The sequence below is a fragment of the Monopterus albus genome, unplaced genomic scaffold (genome assembly GCF_001952655.1).
Source record: "Monopterus albus unplaced genomic scaffold, M_albus_1.0 scaffold150.1, whole genome shotgun sequence".
Lineage (NCBI taxonomy): Eukaryota > Metazoa > Chordata > Actinopteri > Synbranchiformes > Synbranchidae > Monopterus > Monopterus albus.
In genome coordinates, this window is record NW_018128030.1 from 846,612 (window position 1) to 866,275 (window position 19,664).

General features: G+C 40.2%; 1 protein-coding gene across 1 annotated transcript in view; it reads left to right on the top strand.

Annotated features, from left to right (window-relative positions):
* Positions 1-19,664, top strand: part of arhgap42b (Rho GTPase activating protein 42b) — a 59,361-nt gene that overhangs the window by 7,252 nt on the left and 32,445 nt on the right. The window contains exons 3-4 of the mRNA XM_020614761.1: positions 10,845-10,940; positions 13,651-13,712. Coding sequence (XP_020470417.1) covers positions 10,845-10,940; positions 13,651-13,712 — 158 coding nt within the window. The remainder of the gene's footprint in view (positions 1-10,844; positions 10,941-13,650; positions 13,713-19,664) is intronic.

The window sequence follows — 19,664 nt, forward strand, 5'->3', positions numbered from 1 at the left end:
GGGGGGTTAAATTAGTTTTGCACACTTCTTATTTTTAATTGTCTCACTTGGAAGCATGTTCATGCCTAATTGTTCTTGTCTTGATAAGAGCAGGAAGGCTTCACACAGAAGAGCTGGTTTGTATAATCTGAACTGTAAAAGGTCTAATGCCATCTTGTATTATGAGTGTGAAATTCTACTGATTTTTGTCTGAGTGCTTTTTCTTTTGGAGGCGACTTCATCTTTGTCAGAAGCTGTGTCAGAAGCTGTCGTCTTTGTGTCTTGTGACAGAAAATCTCTCAACTCAGTTTAAAGGGTGGAGACTTGGTGATAAATGGTGGAGGCAGGCCTGGTTGGCTTTTTTCATTCCCCCAGAATTGCAGGGCTAATAACTCTGGTATTTTTCTGTAGAGCTAAAGAATAGGTTGTAGCATTGCATCAGTGTCTTATTGAGGCCCCAGTGTCAGTATCTTCTGTTCTCTTCATATGTTTTCAGCAGTTTAGATAACTGAGAATAATGCAGATGTGTTTTCTGCAGGGATAGGTTAGTTGTAGGGGGATAGTTCTCCTTGTCATGTTCTCATGTTTTAGATTTGTTGATTTTAATTAATTAGCCGGTGGCCAACATGCATATTGCAGATTGCTGTAAACAAGTCACCAGAATGAGGAGAAGATGCCAAACTAGGACAAGCTAGTTTTCTTCTTTTGTCCAGAATTTTTGGCAATCAAATGCAAAAAAGTGACAGGAGCATGTTTCTGAACATTTAAAAATCAATAAAGACAGATTTAAACTGTGACCTATTTAAACTGACAATATATAATGTCAGGCTTCCATATGGGTTTGTGGGAATAATGAGACAGGCAGCACACATGTATTTATGTTGAAATAATGCTTTTATGGGCTTTTTTTTTCCTTCTGAGTCATGGTTATTGACCAGTTTACCAGCAAGTTTGAGCATCTCTCATCAGTTAAACACCAGAGCATCTGCACATGTTATGTTTGATACATCCCAGCTTGAACTGCTAAAGAATATAAGAATATACTGCATATTTATGATTCCTCTGATTTATAATTCCTCATTGAAATGTTTTCCCAGTGCATTTTTGTTAGCTTCCTAATCCCGTTCAGATGGATGCATGTCGCAGAAACACGGCAAACATCCCGGATGCTTACTGTATATGCAAAACCAGCCACATTGTTGTGACCGTTAAAATCTTTTCTCTTGTAAAAGTAGACCACGATGTTTGAAAACACTTCTAATGAAGTACAGGTCTCACCTTTATGTGACTTGTCCTGGAGTTGTCATTTTCTCCTGGTTCTGGGCAGCAGTTTGCTAAATAGTGTCATCAGACAACAGCAGCCCTGTTGTAAAGTATACTGGTTATAGGCTGTATCACTGCATCCTAGGGACCACTGTATATTCTGTCGTCCCTTCTGTTTATGTTTCATTCAGCCATATTAAGGCCTCTCTGTTGCTTTTCCAGGTCCACAAAAAGCTACTTAAAATTACACAGTAAGTGTAAAGTTATTCATTAAGGCTTCAGGCACGATTGGTGGTGGGACATGTTCGATATGCTCCAGGAGTGCGAGGGACAGTCTTTTTGCCTTCCTCACACAGTTATTCTCCCTCCCCTGCTGGGTGACTGACAGGCGAATCTAATAGTAGGCAGGTGAAAGAAGCTTTACCTGAGGGGCCGCTCCCCCGTTACAATCCCTCCAAATGGAATCAGAGTGGCACAATGCACCCTACTGTTGCATCAAAGGGATCTCCCGTCTCACGTTAAGCTGGGTGCATAGAAGCGTTCCCCCCTTTGAAGACCTTCTCATCTGAAATCACTGGCGTCTCGCTGACAAGATTAAGTAGCTGTGGTGTTTCTCACTGCAGTAGTGATGTACAGGCAAACGGTCTGTTGCCTCTACAAAAGAAGTGCATTGTTGCAGGGTGCTTTTGTTTGTGTTTGTTTGCCTCAATGAAAGGCAACGATGTATAGTGAAGTCTGGTACTGTGCCTCCTAAACGTTAAACAGATAAAATACCTCGAGCCCATTCAGATTCATTTGAGGTGAAATGTAAATGTGTAGCTATTTAACAAAAGCTGAAGATGAATCCTTTATTGTGCAGATTGTTGCTTTTTAATGAAACCCATCTCTGCCTGTGAACTAAGGTTTTAAAAGCTTTCCTGCACTAATTTGTGTGAAACCACTTCATTAAAATCCCAAAGTCTTTTCGGAGGAGCAATAGCACAACAACACGGCTGCTTAGTAGTTGATGTTGTGACGAGCGTGTCAGTCACATACCACCGAGTGCTGTAAGTGCCGTACAGTGATGTTACTGTGTGCCTCAAATGTGTGAGACAACAGGACATTTTTAAAACACTGAGCTTGTAGCTGTAAATCTTGGTCTGTACAGGGGGCAGACAACCTAGCATGAGAGTTTAATTTTAGTGTTTTAGTATATTTCTCAAATTAAAATGTTTGGTTCTTTTTTAAAGCTCCACGCCTGCTCTTTGCCGATGCAGGGTGTCTGTCTCTCTTTGGCAGTGTGATTTTTGAGGCTGTTTATCAGTTTAGCAGCTTTATGACCAATGCACTTGCAATTTCGATCCAAATGCCTTGGCATCCTTGGAGGCATTCTCTCACATTACAGTGAAAGATGAAGCAATCAAAAGACGACTGCTGCTAACTGCAATTCAACCTAATAGGCCACATTTTATTTGTTGTGCATTTCTGAGATATCAGAGTTCTAATATTTGATGTTGTACTTGTGTAAAAACTTTTTATATCATTTTAACACAAGCATAAAGTAACATTGGATTATGTTAATGCAGTTAAGGATAAGTATTCTGTGACACTAATATACTGATACCTTTTTTATATGTAAATTATTTCTTGTGAAAATCAAAGAGTTGCAGAATTTATCCTTGCCCCCAGATTATAATTCCTGTACTGATAGCTGTGAAGCAAGCATGCACAAAACTGCAGACTTTACCTCAGCGTTTTCCATTTTGTCAGGGTAGTATATGGTTGCCCTGGAGACGAGATAAAGGGTGTACCCAAGGGGCTCAGCTGTGTGGTGACTGGCAGCCATAGTCATCTTTCACATCTCACACACTGGGCACTTAACCGGGGCATCCAGTCATGTCTTGGGTTGGATGGTCAGAGCTGTACTCTCTACAGGTTTGATTAAAACCTGCACTAGGGGATGGTGCACCATAACTGTTGTTCTTTCTGTTACCCCTAAGTGCACACCAGCTGTGTGAAGAGTCATTATTGCAGGTCATATATTGTGTTAGGGGAATTGCATGTAGTGTGAGGAAAGATGTTTTCTGTTTGTTATATTTTAAGTTGAGAGTATAGTGTATGAGCCAAATGTTTTTCTAATGTTTTTTTTTTACTTGTACTGCAGTACAGTAGGCCTTCCTTTTCTTATTTCAGTGTTGAGCTTCATGTGGTAAATAACATCTTCAGATTCATACCTTATTAAAGTTGCGCACCTTTCCTTTTATTACTCCCCCGGACAGTGCTGCTCTTTTTCTCCACACACACTCGAAGCAGAATGCACCAAATCCCTGCTTCTGTCAGAGGAGATATAGAGGACTAAGATGAAATATGGGGAACCATGAAGGCTCTGCTTCCAGTGCACTCAGTGAAGGTGGCTCTCTTTCTCAGTCTTTATGCCCTATTTCCTTTCTTTTTTTAAGACAAAAGCTAATCCATCCTGTTCCTCTATGTCTCTGTGTTGCATCAATATCAATTGTGATGTGTTATTTACAGTAGTCATTATAATATTCCATGGCAAGTCTGCACAGAGCATCATAAATATCAAAAATCCTATCCCTAATCATAGTAAATGCCGCTACATACAGGGCACAATTTGTTGATACAGAATACCAGAGTTTTCCAAACGTTTTTGCCCTGTCTTTAGTTTATTGTCATTAGATTTAGTTACAACATGGTTAAGCAATATTGTGTCATTGCCAAAACCCTTAACAATTGGCCCTTCAAAAATAAATGTTCTTTGGTGTAAGCTAAACAATACCGTTGCTAAGTTAAAAGCACTGATAAGCACAATCTTAATTCACCAGACCTAAACATTTGGCTGCAGAATGCTGACCGTAAGCACTGGCATTTAAACTGATAAACACCCTGAGAGCACCGGCTCTTGTCCTGCATTGTTTCCACTAAAACTTTTAAAAGTGCAACCTGGAATGTGTTACACTGATTATACCTTTACTGCTTACCTAAGGTTAAAACTTTAGCTGTCCATTTATCTTACTTTCTACTGATTCTCTTTCCATTCATCTTTGCTACCTGTGACCAGTGGCTTCTCAGTAACGGTTTGAGCAATATCTTCTCCAGTACCCACCAATGAGCAGAGGGCCAACATTATGTTTGGTGATTAATACATAAAATATTGTTGTTCCCAGGTATAGCTTGATCATTTCCATAATTAAAATATGGAAAACATTTATTCATGCATATGTTCACTTTGCGGTACAGCATAGCAGTAGCAGGATATTAGTAGTGAGCCTTCATCCTTGTGCTCTGCCGGCGTATGCTGGGTTTGAAATCACACTGTGCTCAGACCCCTAATGTGCATTGATTTAGAATGAGGATACAAAAGTCAGTTACCCTTTTGATCATAACTTTTAGCTTATTACTGGATATATTCTAAAGGCACCACTTGTGCAAAATGTTGTTCATTGCATACCCAAAGATACTGGATATTATTATCAAAATGTCCAGGTGGTGCCTCATCACCCAGGATTGACAATATGTATACATTTTGTTTGTTGTTGTTGCCTCGGTGGCTTTGTTCTCTTTCTCTTGCTGCTCTTAGTGGGATGAGTGAGTAACCAGCCAAACCCTGTGGGTGGTTTGCAAATTATAGAAAACTAGACAGCACTCGGTGTAAACCTCCACCAAGGGGCAACTTGGTTTCCCCATAAGGCCATAAAAGCAATATTCCTCATGATAGTTTGACCCTGATAATGTGATTGGCTGACCAAGAAAACCTACTGCTGGCATTTGGAGTGACGCTAATATAGTTATTATTTTGAAAGTTGTTTTTTTTTTCAGAATTTGTATTTAGGACATGGACAAAAAAGAGAAAACAGCACAAAAACAAAACACAAATAATCCAAGTTGGAGACTGACAGACATTGACCATGAGTAGAGGCAGTTCACTGATGGTTTTAGTTTCCATATTGGGGCTGTTTAAAATACTATTAATATGGAAAATAACCAGCCTTATCCTTTCATTCTGCTCTCAAGATCTCAAAACAAACAAACAAAACAGAACAACAACAACAATAGAACACAAAAGGTTGCTGTGTTCATTTGGAGCCCCAGCATGTGCAGCACCTGACCAGCCAAAGTTTCTTCTTTTTGGACTGATCTAACATTTCCTTCATTCGGGTCTGAAGATCTTGCATCCTGGAGCCGAGGCCACGTTCTCTCTGAGCACTGCAGCTTTTCCAGGAGATCTGTAGTGTCAGTGGCTCTCTGGAAAGAAGCCCTCTCTTCCTTCCACTGGTTCTGATGAACTTGCAACTGCTCCTCTGCTGTCTTTTGGGCACCTGCCTCTCCGGTGTTTTTTTTTTTTTTTTATATCCTTCTGAGCTTTCTCTTTGACCTGCAGTAGATTTTTCTCTAGCTGAGTTGCTTTTAATTGTCTCTTCCAGAGCAGTGTTTTGTGAAGCTCATCTTTCCATTTCAGGACCATTATCTAATTTTTTTGTTCTGAGGGCCTGAGTTTGTCTTTGAGCTGCTGTATTTCAAACAGAAAGGCTTTTTTCTCTTGCTGGTTTTTGGCAGCCTCCCCACCCAGGTCCTATTGGCCCTTTCTTAGCTGCAGCTGTGGCCGTGAAACAGCAGCATCTCTAGTCTGCCTTTCCGTGGCCTTGTCTAGCTGCTCAGTTGGCTACTCTTTGTCCCTGTGGACTGCGTTCAGACTGTGGGCTTACTCCAGCAGCCACATACAAATCCTTTCCAGCTGGAGGTTGAGTCTCTGTGCCTCCCTCCAGTCATCAGATTGGGTCTTGCATTTAATGTCACAAACATGAAGAACTTAACTGAAGTTATTTGTTTCTGTGGCACTTGTACACTGATGCCTTCTCATGATTCTGTTGCTCAGCATGCTGAGTATTGTCTACACTGAACTGGAGTTTGTCTGGCCACTTCTACAAATCTCCAGGAGCCTCCTGCAGCTGCGGAGCTGGTTCAGAGATATCCCTGTCATTAGTCTGAGTACCTCCTGTGGACTGAGGCGTCCTCACAGTTGCAGCATTGTTTGTTCCTTGCTTCATGTTGGCCTTCAGACTTGCAGTTGCATTTTCAGAGTTGAGGAGGTCACGACGTGCCTCCTCCAGGTGAGCCTTCAACATTTCGATGTTCTGTACACCTTTTAGTCCACAATCAGACTTCTGCAGCCTGTCTTGGCTCTCTTTCAGCTGATCTCACATTTAACACCAAACATATGCAGCATTTTTTAAACTTTCCACCAGCCTCAGAAAATTCAACATGCAGTTCTCTTTTGTGACAGTGTCGCTCCCTCGTTACTGCTCTATAGTAGGGCTGTCTCTTATCCCAAAAATCATGTTTGAACGACGTTCACACTGACACATAATTCCTTTGAATTAATTTGAACACAACCCACATAAACCAACCAACAAACATAACCCCCTCCCTTGGCAGACGTAACTAAACCTGTCCCACATTTGGGCTCCAGCAGCTGTGTCAACCACATCTCCCGTGAGCCTTTGACACAGATCGCTGCTGTAACTGTTAAATACTAATGATAAATGCTAAAATAATCATTATTTCCCTTTGTTAAAATGAGAAGGTGCTCAGATTTTACCACAAATTAGAGAGGCAAACACCATTTAGCTTTAGGTTTAGGTTTTATCCTGGAATAAGCGGTGTCTTCTTAGTGTTGGCTGAATTACAGTTGTAAGCAAATGACCTGCATTCACACAGCCTCATAAAAGTGGTTCATACCTTTGCGTACAGGTGCATGTTTTTCAGGTAAAATGAGTGAAACTGACATTTTGATCAAAAATATGATTTATTCTCTTATGTTTAGTAGGCTTTTTAAACCTGGTAAACAATAAACAGATGCAGAAGCCTCTGAACATTAGACTAATAGATTATAGTCATGTTGTAATTAGGCACAATTATTGTCAAAGTGTATTAGAGTCATTCTCGCCAGCATTTTTTTGGTACCTTTCAGAAATATCAATAAGGAATTTCTCCAATATATGTTTTTCAAAAAACAAAAGTTTTCCGGCTTCTCAAACGTTAAGTCTTAGCACAAAGCAGTTGTTTGTTGTGTTGACAAAATGATAGTAGTTTATAGAATGAGTAATGAAGAATCATCAGACCACATTAGACACATTATAGATAGTATGACTGTATGCTGCTGCCGCTGACTTATTACAATGAAAGCAAAAATCTGATGATGATGTTGATTTTGATTTATTTATATGGTGTACTCATTTCCATGGTTTTTGCTGGTTCTAAGAAAACAGTGAATTCAGTTGAGGGCAACAGATTTGTCTTGTGAGGCTGGGGCCTGTCTTTATGTCAGAACTAAAAGAACATCCATTATTGATGGTTCTGCGAGCGCATCTAGACAACTGCACCTAGTATTGATCTCAAATCAGCAGCTTCAGAGTCGAAGCAAGAATGATGGGAGCACATCACTGGCACACAACATTCTCTAAAGGTCCGCTCAGGGCGGCCTTGGCAACATTTACAAATGGCCAGACATTCGCTTTCAAGATGGTGTTGATGTCAGTAAGAGCTTTAAAAACTGTGGTCTCATTGAGAACAGGTCTTGTTATTCTGTTCCTGCGATAACTAAAATGCACTGACAAATTATAACAATGCTTCTTGAGGTGTATTCTAAAAGATACTGACAAATATCACACAATTCTTTTTACCAGGCTTCACAAGCGAGTTATGTTCCTGTGCTGACGAGAGCATTGATTTTTGTGGGCTCTTAAGGCTGGTTGATACTTTTGCATGCCGGTTAGATAAAGCTTTGTTGTCACAGTAGGAGCTGTATAGAGCCCAACCCGAAATCTGTTGTGAACTGTTAAACATTACCTTAAACAGATCAGTTCTAGCAAACATTAGAGATTCAAAGGTTAGTCATTTTCTGACAGCTTTTGTCTTTTTAAATGACATTACAGTTTTTATTTGAACAATATATTACAATGAGCTTTTCATTTTGTAGTTGCTGTATTCAACATTGTTAGATATCATCTCCATCTTATGGAGCTAAAGTGTAGATGATAACACCAGAATATGAAGTTCGTACAGTATGATAAGCATGTGTAACTGTACATATTCATACAGTACACTATTGTATGTAGTTACAAGCTGTGAAAAAAACCTTTAAAGCTGAAGCTCAGACTTGCAAAGTAAAATATGTAACAACCTTAATCTCCATTTTTCATACACAGTAAGTGGTGAGTCTTCCGTCAAATGAAGACATGAATTTGAGCGTCTACAATATATTCTGTACCGCCGTGTGGATTTTCTTATACTTTTGTTTGAAGTGAAGACTGAGAAGAAAGAAGGAGAGAAGCAATTAGTGAATCACTGTCAACAATGGATATGAGGAAATTGTGTGCAGTTCCAACTGTGTGGGCTGACACCTAAAATGTCAGGGTATTTTAGAATCCCCGTCTTGTTGTGCCTTTAATTATAAATTTGACTGAATGATTAAGTGTTAAAAGCCTCCATTAGGAGCTGAAGCTTCATCCCACTCTTTAAAGTACTTGTAAACAAAGGTTACCGTCACCTCAGCAAGAATGTACTCGCAATACTCATACACTAACCTCTATATAACTGAGGTAGGAGACAAACTGAAACAACTGGCACAATAAAAATGAAATAAAGTGGTTCATTCACTTGGTCAGTACTACAGTTACTTTGCTTTTCCTCCCAATGTGTTTGATTTACTTGTGAATCTGACTGTAATCAGATCCTCTTTCCAGTCATACCTGCATGCAGATTGTTTTCTGTGCCATTTTATACAATAGGTTTGTGTTTTTATTAATTTATAAATTGTATTAAAACTACAATCCATATGTTAATTTACTCTCTGAGTAGTGCTTTTGTTTGTCTTGATATACAGTAGTTGTTGGAACTTACTTTGACATAACTAATAATCACTGTCATTATGCACTCAATGATTAAAGAAGGGATTCTGCTATTTATTGCCCACAAATGCAGTGAGGTTATCATTGAGCTGATGCATATTATTTCAGAGAGGAAAGCAAATCAGTTGTCGAGCAGTTCAGCAGTTATGCCTTAATTTTAAGTGCAGATCAGGTGAGACAACTGTCATTTCAGGGCTATTTTGTTGCTTTGGTGTTGTGTTTTACTTTGTTCCATGGAGGTAAACAAAGTGGGAGGTTTTATAATAGGCCTGCAGGGTTCAGGAAATGAAAACCTAGTAATTCTTTTTTCCATAAACAGAGTTCTCTGGAAGCTGTTAAACTACCTTTAATTCGTGACTGGACATGCATCATTGTTACTGACTTATCACTACAAACGTGAGCAGTTGTCCTCGGCCTGTTCTTTTTGTGTTACACAGACTCTACAGCTCTGTCGCCTGTGTCTCTAAGCAGGATGAAAGCAGGACTGTCTAAATACATTCAGCAGCTTGAATTGATTCGCTTGCTGATTCTGGATAATATCTGGATCACTTGAGGAGCTATGGTGCTGTGATTTGTTCCTGATTGCCACATTGAAGCTTTGTGGAAATGCTTGGACTGGTTTGCACCTTTAGCTGTCTTCTCCACAGCAGTGTTTACCAGGGCTTATGGGTGTTGTAGTATTTAGAGCTAAACTATTGGACAAAAAAGCCCCATAATTTCTCCTGAACAACATTTAAACATACATTATGTAACACATGGATATAATGGACATAATACAGTCACATTGTATTGTTAAATTATCCGGTCATTACATGTGAAGTGCCAAAAGACAATTTATGATTGGAGAGTTATGACAGTATTTCCAGACATCACCAGTAAAGGTTTGAACAAAAGGCAGAACTTGTTTTTTTACAGCTGGAGTTAGAAGTTATGGAATAGAAAACACTTAAGCCTTTTCTTTAGAGGTTTTCAAATGCCACTCTGAAATAGATAAGACAGCACTTTATCACAAGTGGAATGCAATAAATAAATAACTGTATATCTAGCAGTGTGAGTATATCAAAAGGTGGATTTTTCTTAAGGCATTTACTCACTATATCATTCTTGACACAAAGGTTAGGCAGCCTAGCTGGGCTTAATTTTCCTGAACAGATTTGAGTATTGAGATCAGTGGACGAGTGATAAGGTAAATATAGTAGGTATTTGCGGTTACTCAGAACTATGAGTGTATGAATGTCAGTGGATGTTGAATCAAATAGTTGGCAGCTCATAAGACTGCATTCTATGGCGCTTCTTCTCTGTTAGACTTGTGTTTACAGTACAAGTGTATCAAAAGTACCACTTTGTTTCTAAATCTACACGTGTGCTGGTGAATATGATGAACTGTGCTAATAGGATTTTCTAATTCTCCTTTTGCTAAATTGGGAGGTTCTGTGATGTAAAGGTTTCCTTGACATGCTGGTACAACCATATGAGTCAGTAGGTAACCCACACCTCACCTGTCCATGTTACTAACAGTATAATACAGTAGGCAGTTCATTCATGGCTGTACTGGATATGCGTCATGTAAGGAGGTTACATTGTTTACTGTACATTAAGGTTGCTGTATTCAAGTAGAATTTTATCCACGTCTTCTGTGTTTCGTTCATTTGTGTTGTCCTTTATTCTTATGCTCTGATCTTCTGATTTTTCCAGATCTTTCTGCTGCCGTCCAGAAGTTCTCCCAGTCCTTGCAGGAGTTCCAGTTTGAGTGCATAGGTGATGCAGAGACAGATGACGAGGTGAACATTGGTAAGTTCAGTTTGGCCAGGAGGGCAGATTTCTTTCTGCTTCTTTGGTATTTCTAGATTTTTTTGGCAGCTCATACACGTTTTTAGAAGGGTTAAGAAGGGTTGGCTAAGGACCAATTACTCAAAATATGTTTTTTGAGCAATTTTACATCTGTGAAAGTAATTAAAAGAGAAGAGAAAAGGGTCATCAAAGTCTTTGTGAGCTGTGTTAAGACAAAATTAAGCACACTGCAAATTCTTGAAAGGGGATTTGGCTCTGAGGATACATCTTAAAGTTGTCTGCGATGCATGTATAATTAATGCTATTGATTTGTTTATGATGCTTCCTCTGTCTATAAGAGATCAAAAGGACTAATTGCAATCAGTGTCAGAGATTAATGGAGGTGCGAACCTCCTAGCCTCCAACAGGAATATGAAAACAGCTGTGCAGAGGGCTTCTCTGGCTCTAATGGGCAGGACTCCCACTCTGGCCTCTTCTTTTTCCTCACTGCTCATTATCCTCAGTTTGAGCCCCTCGCTCTGGAGCTGGAGACTGCTGAATTACTGTCCATCTGTGAGGGCTAGACTGGATATCGACCTCCTCTACGTGAGCTGTAATGTTCATCTGAATGCGTAATGAATAGTCCGTTTTCCCTTTTTTCTCACAAAGCTGCGTTGGCTGTATGATGGGCAGGGGTGCAGGAGACCAATTACGCTTATTGGAAAAATCCACACCCAAATCCAAGCCTCATTAAAGTAAAGCACACTTTAATTTGAGGCAATGCGCCCCTTCCCTGGCCTTGAATCAAGAGTGGTTTGATCACATATTGAACAATAGGTTTTTCAGCTGCCCACCTGTTGCGTCTGGAACTCCTCAGTATTTACAGGGCAAACCGTGGGCCCAGTAGAAGCCAGTGGCTTTGATGACAGACAGAACCGAGGACATCTGTTTAAAAGAATTTGTGTAATATAGACAGTGTTGTAGTCGAGTCACTAAACCTCAAGTCTAAGTTGAGTCTCGAGTCCCCAGTGTTCTAGCCTGAGTCAAGTCTGAGCTATGTTTGAGTTGAGTCCGAGTTGATTTTCGCACACTCCAAGCTGTGTTCACTCAGTCTCAGAGATTACTGATTACTGTGTGAAGAAAAAAAGAAAACAGCCTGTTAACATGAATCTAGTCATCGATGAAACTGAGCTTTCTGACTGACATAGCTAGACCCTTGTGTGAATGCCAGCCATGATCTTGATGCAATATTGGTATAGTTCACTTTGATGCTCGCAGCTTCCTCACATAACTTCGGGATCCTCTATGTGCTGCCAGAAAGGTTCACCTGACCTTTTATTGATTTCACTCTATGACTTCTGCAGTGACATTCACATTCCATACCAGTTCCATCTACGAATCAATTGGACGAAAAGATTGATGTGGCTAGGAAATTTAAATTATTACAAAAGTTACATGGCCTTCTCTCAGAAGGTCAGTCAGTTAGTGTCAAAGAACTGTTCAGAGCCTTTTCGGGTGGAACGAGTCAGATGAGCTCAAATAGACCAAAAAAGTCGGATACTGAGCAGAAAAGCATCTGTAAAAAGATAAAATTAATGTAAATAAATATAGAAATCTTATTATAATATGCAGAAAAAATGTCCGTGTACAGTGAGTTCCTCTTCTTGTTTTCATACAAGCTCATCTTTCTCATTTGTCCTTTGTTGAGGTAGTAAATTTGAATTCATTCAGTGACTCATCAAGTCGATTGCCATTCCTCTGTTTACCAGTGAATGATATGCAAGCTGTAACCTCACTTTGACTTCCATTTCCTCTTTTCGGAGTATAATCTTGTCCCATCAACAGCTCCAGCTGTGCCCTTTACCCCCCCGAGAGGTTTGTGCTGCTGATAAAGGAGCTGGTGGCGTTAATAGGGGACCAGCCTGCCTGCTAGATTGCTGGCACAAAATCATCGCTCCATGGTCTTTTAAAGCTTTGGTGTGTAAATGGACCAAAGTGTCTAAGATGATGCATGAGTCCCCATGCCAGGCCATCGCGGCTGATAATGATATTACTGTGTTGGCAAGCAGAGCAGTCTGACCGCTGCTAAATGGCTAGACACAGGGTGACACAGGGGCTGACCAACAGGGGCCATGCTGTATCTGGCCTTCTTTTTAATGAAGCTGTGAAGCTATCAAGGCACACTTCTCTGGCTGATAAGGTTCAGTGTATTGTATGCTGAGCTCATCTGGCCCTGCAGAATACCTACTGAAGTATAGCCCAGATGGCGTGAACATACTGTATTTCTACCACATCAGTCTCCTCTGCATTGTGACAGTGTGTTTTAAAGCCTAGCAGGGAAGAAAATGAAGAGAAGCAATCAGTGGGTTCCATTCAATTGGAGAATTGTTTTTTACTGCTAGTCCTGGTTTTAAATTGGACAGCTGCATGATTTTATTAGGTTCTAAAATGTGCTGCACTGACAGCTCTGAAGCTGCAGTGCAAATAAACATTTTAGCACCAATGTGCATTGATGGTGGGGTGCCAGGAACATCTGAGTTTTAACGACTGAGCCTCTTAGGTTTTTTTAATATCTTTTTTATCATTCTAATGCAGCAAGACAGTGGTTCTCTGTGTACTTGTTCGGTGGTGAACATATTGTACTTTATGTATCATACATGCTGGTGCATTTATTTAGCAAACATTCAGTATTTCACCTTCTGAAGAAATGATCACTGTCTTTGTATTTCAGCCCAGTCATTCAAAGAGTTCTCCCAGCTATTGAACACTGTTGAAGAGGAAAGACGACGCTTGGTAAGAATGCAATTTTAATTTTGTTGTATTTATTTTTTATTGAAACTATTAAGTCCAAACATGATAGTTTCAATCCTAGGTTTGTCTTTGGACTTTCTAGTAATAACAAAAAAACATCACACCGTGTGGGTGGCGGTGCAGTGTGTGTGGTCACTCTTAACTTTTGCTTGAACTTTAATGACTATTCAGCTGCAATTCACAAAAATACAATATAATCATTTGTTCTGCCATAATGAAATATTTCTTCCTGGTGGCAGTGTAACTCACAAACTAAGCATTTACTAAGGACATAGATGGTGAACTTACACACTGACATACATTAGAGGACTACTTCTACTTCTAACATTTCTTCCTTTGAGTGTGGGATGATTGACAGTAAATACAGTATAACATAATAGACAGTAACCAATAATATCCATCCATCCATTATCTACACCATTTATTCCTGGAGCCAATCCCAGCTGACAGTGGGCGAGAGGCAGGGTCCACCCTGGAAAGGTCACCAGTCTGTCACAGGGCTGACATGTAGGCACACAACCACACACTCATACTCACTCCTACAGGCAATTTAGAGTCGCCAGTCAACCTAAGTCTTTGGACTGTGGGAGGAAGCTGGAGTACCCGGAGAGAACCCACGCAGGCACAGGGAGAGCATGCAGACTCCACACAGAAAGGCCCCGGGTCGGACGGGGCTCCAACCCCGAACCTCCTTGCTATGAGGCGACGGTGCTCTGCAGTCATAGTAATAGATCAGAGAAACAATGACACAGCTACTTAAAGCTTCATGATTTCTGTGATGGATTACTGAGCTCAGATGATTTTGCATAAGTGGCACCTATTGTCATGATTCGGTTCCGCTGCTTCCTGTCCGGCTTTTATTTTGACATTACTTCTGTTTTTGTTTTACCTTAGTTTCGGTCTTTTTACGTTCTTCATCACTCACATTTGGTTTCGTTATTGTTTGCACCTCTATTTAGGCAGCGTCCTCCCACCAGGACGCTGTCAGATTGTTCTAGACCCCAGCTCTGACTTTCCAGCATTTTCTTCGGTTTTGGTATTTTGTATTTCTGATCCCGGACTGTTAACTTGGACTATTCTATTCTGCCTCGCCCTCTTGTTACGGACTGCCACGGTGTATGATTATCGGACTTTCCCTTTTGGAAAACGAACTTTGGATTCCCCTGGATTATGGCTGCACAATATATCGAAAAAATATCGTTATCGCGATAATAGTATGTGCGATATGCGTATCGCAAAGACGTGCGATAAATTAATAATTTCATATAGTATTTTATGCGTTTGTTGCACATGTTTGGTGTTTATCTGAGTTTGACCAATCAGACGCGACCTTAATAACGCACCCAGCCATCCACCCCCCTAGATACTGTTCTCCTATTGGCTAGAGCGGACCCAAATGCGCACAGTGACTCACAGCAGCAGCAGCGGGAGAAGAGAAAATGAGCGAGGACGAAAACAACGAACTTGTGCCCAAAAAGAATAGCACTTCTGAAATACGGGATTATTTCGGCTTCAGGAGAGAAGACGTAGCACAGACACAGGTACTGTGCAAGTCATGTCGGAAAATAGTGGCAACGTCGAGAGGAAACACAACAAATCTACACAGTCACATGGAGCGGAACCACAAAAACCTATATGATGTCTTCAAGTCTAAAACTCCCAAAACTACTAACGTGAGGGCAGGTTACAAAAAAACGATCCACAGACAACCATTAATGAACGTTTTGCCAGTGTCACTCCTTACGAAAAAACATCGAAGCGCCACAAAGCTATTACCGCAGCTGTTGCACGTTATGTAGCCAAATGCATGATCCCAGTTAGTACCGTGGGCAAAGAGGGCTTTTTGGATCTAATGAAGGAAGTGGACCGGAGATACCAAGTGCCATCGCGCAATTACTTCTCCCAAGTCGCCATTCCACAAATCTCCCAAGTCGCCATTCCACAAATGTACGAGGTATGTGTAGTGACTGTAAAGGCTGAGCTGCAGCAAGTGGACTTTTACGCTAGCACCACGGACCTGTGGTCCAGTCGCACCACCGAACCCTACATGAGCTTTACTGTTCACTTTATCAGCAAAGACTTGAACTAACAACACGCTGCCTGGAAGTTGCATATTTCCCTGAATCCCACACCAGTGAAAACATAGCCACTGCTCTGCAGGATGTTTTAGCAAACTGGGGCTTGAAAGAAGAGAAACAAGTGTCTATTACAACAGACAACGGCGCTAATGTAGTAAAAGCTACCGAACTCAACAAGTGGGTCAGACTACAGTGCTTTGGCCACCGCTTGCATCTGGCCATTGGTGAGTGTTTATGGTTTATATTTTGTTGAAAAATGCACATATTTAACATGAGATTTGTAAATTTAACATAATGTGTGATTTGAAATAATTTGATGACTATGAAGCTCTTAATTGTTTTGTTTCATTAGAGTGACAGTTGAAATAGTGATTTAATTTAATAATGCAGTGTTATCTTTTTAGTTTTTGTTACAACAGGTATGCAGTAGTATTTGTGAAGTTTGTTCGCGCCACATAATAGTTAGCCTGAATTACAATTAATTCGATCAGAATACATATAGCCTGCGCATTTTGCCACATTAAAGTGTATTTCTTCGATTAGATAATGAAAATACAATTTCTTCAGGGGAATATTAAATATCGCAATAATATTGATATCGCAATATTCAACACCTGTATCGCATATCGCATGTTTTTCCAATATCGTGCAGTCATACCCTGGATGTATGTGTTTGCTGGCTCTGACCTGGGACTGATACCGACCGTGAGTTTTGCGTTTCACCTTGTCTTGTATGGTTTAGTTTAGTTTTAGTTCTCTTATTAAAGAGACGGTTTTGTTCAACACTTCCTCGTCTGGTCTTTTATTTGAGTTCACTAAATACTTTTCTGCAGCATCGCGCGCCGTTTCTGACACCTATGGTTGGAAAACAAGCCTAAAGCTATGCTGTGTGCTTGTAGACAAATCAGGCATGAAATAAAGGGCAATGGAGGTGGGGTGCACATATTCCATGTTACCATACTGCAGAATTGGCCCCTTCACCCATACAATAATATGTCAAAAAGATGATTTTATAAATGCATAAAACAAAAGAGAGGAAGCAGACCCACTTTAATACTCTGTTAGGAAGACCATCTTGACAGAAATTGGTTTGAGCTGTGATATTTATATTAAATTGAATTGGTATGGAGTAGAGAAGTCGGGTGAAAAGAAAGAAATGTGCAAGTTTCTAGTCTCCCGTTTCCTTCTAAACCGAACAGAGCTGTCAGAAAGACCCGTGGATTCTGCCACATTGTCTCTGAGTCAGGCAGTCACCTTATTCAGCTGTGAAAACACATTCATCAAAGTATTACAAAGTCAAAGTAGTAGGCACCAAAAGAGAAAAACTGCACAGTCTATTCACAGAATAGCAGAACATGGAATTCCTTGTACCTTGAGGATATACAGTACATTTGCATTGTGTTAGGTTTTGCATCTTATGTTTACATTTTTCATTGTAATTCTTCTGAATTTTCATCACTGTGAAAAACTGTCTTACTGTAATAGCTGCTGAAATACAGGCTCATCCCATAGGTGTTAATATAACGGCACAAATTTATGTGACGTCGCAGTGTGAGTAGTTTCCTCCCGACATTCAGAGTGCAGCAAAATTTTATGATAGAGAGACTTGCCCTTTGGAGATGTGGGTCACCTCTGTACAGGCCATGTAGCTTTATGGAATGTTATTTCATCCTAATCAGTCTGACAGGCATAAAGGCACTGTTCATAAATTCATATCACCTGTAGAGCATTTTCCCCCCAGAACTCTGAGCCTTGTAAACTGTTTAATTACTGTTAATGATGCATGGCCTGTAACACTCATGTCACTCTGAACTATCTATGTGGTTAATGTAGGAAATGATGCTAGAAAAATATTTTCTCCAGGACAGAAACAGCACTTGCCTTTAATTTAATATTTTTATAAGAACTTCCTTCTCATTACCGATTCCTAATCAACACACCTGCACATGCAAATGCAAATTAAAAATGCAAATAACCATGATTAGTCAGAGTTGAGTGTTGGTTGTGTATACATCTCCATTTGACTTTAGATGATCCTGGGTGTTAAGTACATGCTGTAGCCTGCAGTATGAAATGAGGCAAACGGTGTAAGTTACCTTATGAAGCATCAGAACAGCTAGAAGAGTCGGACTCCCAGCCTGCGATGGAGCTAGAGGCGGGTGTAAAAGTAGTTTACAATATTCAAATGTGTTATATTGTAATAAATGAATGTGTTTTGTGTGCACTGAGCAGTTTGTGTTTCTAAATGTGATGCTGTTGTTCTGGCGTTAAACACAGTGAAAGTTATGGAAGCTTGTGTCCTGAAGAAACAAACAATTTGTTTGAAAACATGTTTGTGTGATGCTTTATTTTCTTGAGTGTTGCACTTGATTAGCTTTTGTAGCACTTGTTTTTTTTTATGCTGCTTCAGTTTTTTCATCTATTTCAGTCACATAAGAGTGCTGTCACTGTTGGTGCTTGAATCACACCTTAGGCAGGAAAATATTTTCATCAGAGAGGTGTACCTGACAGTTAATGTTTGGTTTTCATTACCAGAGTAGTGTAATGCTGTATTGTGAGTCACTGTCATGGCTTACAGTAGAGAGTACTGTAGCAGAGGAACATATCAGGATGTTGTGGGTCACAACACCTTTATCAGGATCATCTTGGACTTACTGACAGGGTGTGAGTTACTCGCCACTGAAGTCAGTGCAACACAGGTCGGGTTGCCCTCGCTCTCCCTGGCGCTTCAGACCGGACTCTGGCTTATGGTTGTGAATCTTTCTCCGTGGCGTAGTGGTGGTCATTTGATGGCATTAAGGATGATCACAGTAGATTTGCCTGCATGCCATCATGGAGAATGCCTACGGTACATCTGGATGGAATACAGTTTGATATGTTTACTGCGTTTATGTGGACGAATAATAGAAGCAGAAATAAAACAACTATATATTGATGCAGGTGTTTTCAGGTTTAGTTTCTTAAAAAGCACAAAAGAAATCAAAATCACCAGCAAAGACAGTTAACAGAAATTAAATGACACCACAGCAGAGAGGGAGGAAAATTTGTAAGGAAACAAAAAAATGCATGCTTGTAAAGTGATGGGAATAAACCTAATAAATCAAAACAACTATGACTAGTCACAGAGGCTATACTCCATTCAGCTGTCATAAATTTAATAAGTAAAAAACCTATTCATAGCACACACACATTTACTGTATCCCTCTACTTGCTCGAAAAGCATCCCCTTTGCATCATCTCGTCTCTCTTCACCTAGCAGTCTTCTGTCTCATCAAGTCACGGGAACAGACAGAAAGACAGCTCTGATCTTTGCACTGGGGAGTTGGTTGATTATGATGTTGGTGATGCAGGAAGTAAAGCTTATTCTCTACTTGAATGTGTTTTAAATCTCCTTGGATACAAGTGCCAGCACCGTAAGCAGTGACATACAGTATGTAAACCTATTAATCTTAAAATCCCTGTGCTGTGAAAAGCCAGGAAGATAACACTGAGGTCGTGTTTGCTTTGAAATGAAAGCAGATCCATTTTTTTTTCCTGCTCCTGTAAATGAACTATAAACTGCTAATGACTCACTTCACTTGGAGGTAAAAATCTGACTGACAGCTACCGAAGGCACCGTGCTCACTGCACCAGAGTCAGATTCCTCTTGTGTCCAACACACCTGGCCAATAAAGCTGGTTCTGATTCTGAACCAAATTTCTGTCTCACTTTCCCAAACTTGCACACTCATTTGCAGTTTTCGCAACAGTGCCTCCTTGGAATAAATTGAGCTCCATCATAAATACTTAACGATGCTCTTGTGTGCTTTGAAAACTGCATTAATTGACCTTATTCCCACTATAGTGATTTAAACTTC